Source organism: Ascaphus truei, unplaced genomic scaffold (genome assembly GCF_040206685.1).
Source record: "Ascaphus truei isolate aAscTru1 unplaced genomic scaffold, aAscTru1.hap1 HAP1_SCAFFOLD_642, whole genome shotgun sequence".
Taxonomy (NCBI): domain Eukaryota; kingdom Metazoa; phylum Chordata; class Amphibia; order Anura; family Ascaphidae; genus Ascaphus; species Ascaphus truei.
Window position 1 is genome coordinate 77945 of NW_027456975.1, and position 8387 is coordinate 86331.

The 8387-nt window shown below is 45.3% G+C and overlaps 1 protein-coding gene across 1 annotated transcript; it reads left to right on the forward strand.

Moving 5' to 3' along the window:
- The first annotated feature begins 251 nt into the window (after positions 1-251).
- On the forward strand, positions 252-7069 carry LOC142485837 (pentraxin fusion protein-like). Its single transcript, XM_075584551.1, has 3 exons — positions 252-330; positions 3762-4032; positions 6904-7069. Exons 1-3 carry the CDS (start codon positions 252-254, stop codon positions 7067-7069), a joined length of 516 nt encoding a protein of 171 aa, XP_075440666.1.
- Positions 7070-8387: the final 1318 nt, after the last annotated feature.

An 8387-nucleotide genomic window follows, 5' to 3' on the forward strand; every position in this document is an offset into this window, starting at 1 on the left:
GCTTTTAACCCTACAGGTCATTGCTAACTTTGTACTAAGGTTTTGATCAGGGGGTCTCAAACTCAGTCCCCAAGGGCCACTAACAGGCCGGCTTTTATGGCTATCCCCTGCTTCAGTACAGGTGGCTCAATCAGTTGCTCAGTCAAAGACTGCTATAGCTGTTCCTGTGCACTGTGATCCCTGATGTGACCCACTCAGCAGGTGTGTAAGGGTGCACAATGCATTATGGGAAGTCACAGCAAATTGAATAAATGGCTGGGTTTGCTGGTATGAAACACTTCTTTGGCCATTTGAGAGGAGCTTGTGATAAGCTGCAGGTCGCTGACGTGAGTGAGGACATTACACTGAGCAGCCAGGTCTGTGTGGGAGCTTTGCTACGATGAAGCCTTGTGCGAGGTGTATGTTATAGGTGGATTTATTCTTCAATGATACCATTAACATTACATATCTGGGTTTTTATTTGTGATGTTCTGTTCATAACCAGTAAAAGTGCAAAACAAAAATCTTTAAAAAAAAAAAAAAATATATATATATATATATATATATATATATATACTGTACTCTTAACCTGCTTAATGGGTTAAATTGCTGTAATTGTGTATATTCCTCAAAAACCATAATTAATAGCAGCCTCTAAAACTGATGTAAAAAAAATTTGGTTGCATTTAAGATGGCTGTTCATGAAGGTTTTTTGTTCTTTCAATTTAGCATTTGAGGTGTAATAATAGTATTACTGTAATAGTTTAATAACCAGAAAGGTAAATTGTCATGTCTCCGGTGGGTGTATATTGAAATACAGTATTGCCTGCGTGGCCCTATCTGGTTTTTCAGAGTTACAAGTCTTATTTTTTTTTTTTTTGATGAAACTAAATGCAAAGGCCTTTTGTTAGAATACCAGAACTGGCCTCGTCCTGTGCCAGTACACACACATACTCAGTATCACTGCTTTCGGTTAACCCTTAACTTCCACATCCTTCCTATAAGTGGTTTAATGACACACCCTTCCCAGAGGTGTTTGAGTGACGCGGAAAAGTGGAAGTGGTTATTTTTGGGGGAATTGATGTGTGCATTGAATAATAAGTATAGCCCCTTTTTCCCCCTCCCAATCGCAGATCGGGCCCCCTAAGGTGTTCTGGGGTCTGGCTAGGTGTCTCTGTGTGGTGCATACCTGCTGGCAACAGGAGGGCCTGAGTCTCCAGCGATGACATAGGGGATAACAGGAACAGGTTACTGGGGTGGATGCCTTCATTCTGGTTCAATGGTGCAGCGCCTCCATCTATAGTAAGCCCCAGGAAAGCGGGGTGGAATCCTTACCACAGAGTTTCCCACACAGGGAGGAGAGATTCCAGTCTTGCACAGGGTTTGTCTTTAAAAGCAGCAGTATTTATTCTCCAGGGCAGCAGCAGCTGACAAGTACAGTGATGCACATTCCACTCACTGTTCTCCCTTGTGATGGTCCTCCCTGCCACCACTCTGGACCAAAGGCATCCAGAGTGGGGCTAACTCTTCCCTCACCCCCTAAGCAGGGTGAGAGGTACTTGGTCCACCTCACTAAACTATAGTTGGATCAGCTCTACTCATGAGCTGATCACTCCTATCCTCCTAACTGACTAACTCTATCACTTCTACTTTGTGACGCGCACACACACACACACACACACACACACCGCCCCTGCGTCTCTTGATTAGACACAGGGTCACGTGACCTACCTTCACTTACACAACCCAGTGTCATAAGCGGGGAAAACCCATGTCAACTCCTGGCAATCTGCCCTTAGCAGAGTTTACACACAGGAGGAGGATAGAACTATAGCCCCATTTCTTACCAGGGCTACATAAGCACTTTCTGCCATGAAGAAAAGTGCAGATATTACAATTGGATATGTCTTGTTATAAAGAAATACTGCTGTATACCTGGGCTTATTGAAAGGGGACATTAACAAAAGGTTCAATGGTTGCCATTTAAATGCTATTCTCCCTGGATTATACGGGGGGGGGGAGCAAATTCTCTTTTGATAAATACAGGCATCGACGCATCATTTCCTTTTCCGGTACGACACAAAGGTAACACAAGGGAACTAAAATCAGTGCACCGGTAAACGTCAGATTGAAATGTGTGTTTTTTTTCCCATTAACTTCGTTAAAGTAGAGTTAAGATTTGTAAGCAAACCCTTCAAAAGTCTGGACATTTTGAAGTTAAAAAAAACAGGTTATTACAATACAATAAAAACCAGAATCCCTAATTGTACCAATCCTTTTTTTTTTTTAAAGGAAACTTCTATCTTTAAAAGGCTTTGTCCTCACTTTCTTTATAATATACTATATTTGTTTTATGGTACCTCAACTGGGGGGCCCTTATAGATCATTGGACCCCATATATCTTGGGAACAAGAGACTTACCCCCCACCGCCCTCCTCCCCCCCCTTCTAAAGTACGTTGCTTGATAACATAGCAGCTTCTATACATCTATTTGGCCCCTCTGTGTGTGTTGGGCAACAAAGTTTGTAGGCTTAATCGAGCCACTAAGGCCATCTTGGGGCTCCTCCCAGAAAGGAAGAAGTCATGGGTAGACTCTGTGACCTACACTGGTGTTTGAGGGAATCACCTCTGTGAGGCATCAGGAACAACAAAGGTGGCATTAAGGGGACCATTGTGCATTATTGGGGGATCTGAATGTAGCAGACTGCCATTTTATACTGAACAGAATTATTTTGCCTTCTCTGGAGAGTCTACGTCTCCTCCCCTAACACCCTATAAGGTAGTGCCCCGGTTGGGACTGATCCTGATACCACGGTATCCTTCTCATGGCTGTTCTCTAAAGACTATTTGGCACTCTTTCCTGGGGGTTTCTCTGCCAATGTCAGTCTGTAGTAATGCCAACCTGCCTAGTTACCACCCTCCCCAGAGCTTCCTAATATTGGCTGTCCACTGGCTGCTGACCACATACTAAATTGGTCATAGGAAAATTGCTGTTTTTTTATTTTATTTCCTGATAGTGGTTCTTTGATCTCTTTGGGGGTCCCTTACATCGACAAACTAGCCATCTACACATGTACAGTAAAGGGGTTGTTCATATACAAAGTGCTGTTATTGTCTAGTTAAGTTGCCATTCTTCCCTCTCACATTGACGACCCCGCCTTCCACTCCGTAACGGTTCAGTAGTCAAAACAAATGACTTGACGGTCCATGACCAAACACCATTACATTTTAATAGGACAAATCAGACTTTACTGCCGGAGTAATCAGGGGGGAAATGAAACCTGAACAAGGGAATACTGTCGCGGCCGAGCTGAGTCTAACACTCACCCGGTTTGTGCCGCGGCAGATTTCGGGCTGGCGCCGAATTTTCCCGCGCACCAGCCGGAGCCTCGCAGATCGGTCCTCCGCTCTCCGCTCTCCCCTCTGCTTCTCCGGGTCCACCAGGTCCCCCGGGCCCCCCACCGCCGTCCCCGCATCTCCCGTAACCAGGGCTCCCTTCGGGGTGCCTTGGGCACGCGAGCCATGCGTGCACGCACCCGATGAAGCGTGACCGCGCATCGGTGACGCTCAGCACGCCGAGGGAAAAAAATTACAAAACCGCGTCTTCACGCGGGTTGCGGCTCCAGCCGCTTTAGGCTCAGCGGCGCCGCCACTGTACATGGAAACAATTTAAAAAGAAAACGGGCATGATTCTCCCCGCCCCCCACTGCCCTAATTTAGGAGCCAGATGCCCTGAATGTGTCACACTCTGACAGCTGTAATAGACCCTTTCTCACTTTCAGATGAAAACATAGCAAGGAACGGAGATGTGTATCCAAGCTCAGAAAACATAGGAGCGGCCAGGAAAGTGATTGATGGGAATAAAGACATTGACTACAGAAGTGGCTCGTGCTTCGAAACGTCCTATGAGAAACCTGCCTGGTGGGTCCTGGTCCTAAAGGAAAGCTACAAAATTGACACAATTATTGTGGTGAACAGAGGAGACTGTTGTGCAGAGCGTTTGATGGGAGCAGAGGTCCGTGTAGCAGAGTCTCTGCTGAGCACGAGTACAAGGTGAGTCTCCGTAAAGATAATGGGAAGAGGGGTATAGAGTATATAGTATTGAGTACAGATGCAGCCACCAGTATTAGAACGCTTGCCTGGGAAATTCTGGGGCAGTCTCACAGTAAATGCCTCAACATTGCCATGAGATTCTTAATGGCCCATCGGATTAACACAGCAGGGGTCCCTACAGTTCAGTTTAAATGGATCTGCAGGGACCCCCCGCTGTGTTTATCCGATGGGCCATTAAGAATCTTACAGAAATGTTGAGGCATTTACTGTGATAATTTCCCAGGTAAGTGTTCTAATACTGGTGGCTGCATCTGTATGTCGATAGAAATACTCCTTGGTGTAAGGCTCTTGGATCTTTGTTCCATTGATTCAGCAAATTCTTCTGGAGTGGCCTTACTGTATGTGGAGTCTAGCCCACTCTACTGTACAACGCTTGGCGTTGACTTGAATTTTCCCAGCAAGGTCATGCAGTCTTTTGGCCGAGACCTGACTTTACCTTCTTGGCTTTGTGGCTTCTATTGTCAATTGCTTCATTCTGCTTTGGGTTAGACAGACCCTTGTTCCATTTGGAATATGAGATGGAATTAAGTAACTCTACTGTATGGGAGTTTATTATCCAGACGTGCCACTGCAGGAACACAATCACTTTCTGCATATGCCTTATTTGAATGTCTTTGTTGAGATTTTATCGGCTGCCCGTTTAGATGAGGCTAGATATGAATTTGGTGACTAAAGTAGCCGACACCTTGGTGAAGATTCTGGGAGACATCGCCAAGCCCAATGGAACGCGGTAGATTGTTAATGCCTTCCGTTTACGGCAAACCTCAGATATTTTTGATGTTCTTGCGCACCTGGTATGACTCCTTTTTTAATCCATTGAAAATAACCAGTCCTCGGGCTTGACTACTTGACTTACGTTGTTCAAGGCTGTTGCTTCTGAGAGGAAATTTGAATTTCAGGCTCTCCGACACTGATTCTGCCAAGGCTCTTGTACACATTTCAGTTGTCCTTTTATGGGTTGTGCCCATACAGTAGCGAATTGAGGTCGTTTTTCTCCGACGGCATACTGCACGGCTCCCCTCATTTAATGCAAAACGGCACCACCTGTGCTGAAGTGGGTTTATCCTGAGAACCTGGACTGTTGGTGGCCTTTGAGGACTGGATTTGGCCACCTCTGCTCTGGCAGAAGACAGTGATTGGGGAGGAAGGTGATCTCTTCCTGGAACACTCCTTCCAAAGTACGCCCATGTAGCCTTTTTTTTTTTTTTCAATAGACCAACTCTCTGGATTTTCTCAAGAAGGGTCTATTGTCCAAACTTCCATAGCCATTATTGATTGGCTGCAAACAATCGTAATAAATGGCTATCATACATTTTTAATGTTGTATTTACATATTTCTTCTTGCATAAAGATGAACAGAGATGGTAGCAGAGCACTAAGTATGAGTGGTGCTCTGCTACCATCTTTTCATCTAATTCACTGACAGCGGATCTGGACATCAATTTGGACTTCATTTAAGTATGTGAGTCCTTCAATATTCTTCAATCAAGCTTTAAAAGGTTTTTCGACCCTTTAACACACCATCAATTTTCTGGACACAGGATTGTGTTTAAGTCTCCACTATTGCAAGTGATAGTTATTGCTGTTAGGTGTGTTATGGGACATTTAACAGCTTTATTGTATATACTTGTGTAGCGCACTTTCCTGCCCCCCTGGATGTGTAGCTACGGTGTGTAGGGTGCAATACCTTGTGGCTCACAGGCCCGAGCCTCCGCTGCTGGGAGCCTGGGGTGTATCCTGGAACGATGCTCGGTAGCGCCTCCCCCTGTACGGGATTCTATAGTGTAGAATAACCCCGTTACAGGACCCACATACAATAAACAATACACAATGGTATCATTAGAACAGTTTACACTATGCATAATAATCAACACACTAGTGCCACACTGTAAGACTAGGCCTCGCAGGGCCATAACCCCACACAGTGTCACTCAACAGTGTCCTCAGACTCACATCCACCCAAGTGTGACAGTGCTGCCCACTAAAACTGAGGTGTAAGTTGGTGTACGTGTTGCGGTGAGGTACCTCCCGGGTGATGCCACACCTGGGCGCACAGATGCTGTCATTGGGATCCACGGATCCAGAAAGGTGCTCCGTGACGCCTGTCGGATGGCTCCCGCATGGAGTGATCCACCTTTAGAATGTCTCTCACTCTGAAACTAGATCTAGCTGCAGACCACCAAGGGCCAGGATACCAACGCGTCCTGGCTGTGTCCCTCACTCTAATACTAAGGGCAGTGTCCCTATACTATGGGCCTGTCCCTGCAGCAACCACATGCTGAGGGGCGTCTGGGCCTAATAGGGGTTTTCTGGCCTAGTGCAGATGTCAGACACTTTCTCGTACCTCCTACCCTGTCCTTGTCCCAACTCCGACTGGTGTGTTCTTCAGCGCGCAAATTGTAACTATCTGCAAGCAGGGGAATCCAGCCGCGCTATTGGCTGATGGCCATCATGTTTGTACAGCCCCATGGCTGCTGTGAAGTGTAGTTCCCCTGTGGAGCTGTTGGGTGTAATGGCCGCCCCCGTGTACCTCTGCGCATGTGCAAGGGGTAGCAAGATGGCACATAGAATGCCACTGTGCATGCGCGAAACGTCACCATGCGTGCACACCAACATGGCGGTGCCCTGCAGTGGGAGCTGCCGGTAGATTCCGGCGAGTCCATCGCCCGCTCTCTGCCCATTCGCCACGAGCACACGCATCCTTCTGCTGGCTCCTGTAGAATCATACTGTACATCACTGAGCGGTAAAAGGGCCTACACAACCCTAGAACAACTTTGCTTACAGTTTTTCCCATTCTTGTCACCTTCCAGATGTGGCACCATCACTGATGTCCGCTCGCCCCAGATAACGCTCTGCTGTGACGGTATGGTGGGAAGGTACATCACCATTATCATTACAAGACGCAAAGCGTATCTCACCCTATGTGAAGTGGAGGTCTATGGTGTGTCCGTAAATGACCGAACGGTGTGTGAGTAGGAGCACTTCAAACAATAGGTGGCTGGAAAGAAAAACCCGTCTACTCCGCGTTCCTGCCCCCCACCCCCCCCCCCCCCCGTCCTTTCAGTTTACTTGGACACTTCTTTGCACCTATATTCTTTCATCCTATATTTGCTATAACAAATGTGTTATACCGCCAATAGACTTCAAGAGCTGCCTTATGTACAACATGCAATAAATGCTGCTTACCATGGCAGCTCGGCATCTTCTAGTGTCTTTAAATGCAGTGAAGATCCCCTGAATCTGTATATTTATCATTTTCTGGGCAGAGGGGGTAAGATTTTTACTTGGGGTGACCAGTTGATTCAACAGAAGGTAAAGGTGTGATTTATGCCATTGGGTAGGTTTTCCATGGTATTCAGTGTTAATGATTGTGCAGTGTAACATGAAGTTATGCGACAGGAATAATTACAATGTTATGGCTGTATAATCACAGTAAAATACAAATTCTGTAATGAAGTGCTTTAAAGTTGAAGTCATGAGATCTAATAAACTGTTTCACAACGTGTTTCCGTCTCCTCTCCCTGATTCTTAAGGAAAGAGATGTGTAAAATCTTCATGCAAGGTCCTGAATCGGGACTATTAGACTTTTATTACTTCATAAACATTCTGCAGAAATTCGCTAAGCTTGAAAAAAAAAAATACGTTTTTTTAATGTATTTATTTTGTAATCGCGAAGGAACAAACTTCCAAATAAAACAAATTGAGGTACAGTATGCATACAGAGGTAATGTTCTCTCTGGGGGTTATTAATTACACTGCAGCGCTGATTGAGGCGCCATCACAGACACTCCCATTGAAGTCGATTTTAACAAGAGACAGAAGTCGATTTTAACCCTTTTGGGTGTCTATAGCTGTAGCTACTAGATAATGCTATCTAGCTGCCTGTTTTCTTTTGCGTTCTGCGGTCCTCATCTCTTTTCTGTTTCTTCATGGCGAGTGCGAATTAATGAATTGTTCTGTTTCTCTCGTTTACCTATGGGGAAGAGAAATTCCTGGATGTCGGGTTTCCAGACACTTATAGAAAATCTTGTGAAAAGTGCATCATGTTAAACAGTGTATTGCATTTTATTCCTTAATAAAATGACAAACTTGTTTTTTTAATTATTATTATATTAGTTTAATATAGGCCCTGATGTTGCACTACTGCACAGAAAGCCATATTTAAGTCACTGGGATCTTATGTTTGGCAGTGCTGAATCTGCATAATCACACTTTATTAAATAAGCCACATTGGCTGGGAGTCGCTATTTAATAGGAGTTAATATCGCTTAAGCCAGTGTTTCCCAACAGGGAG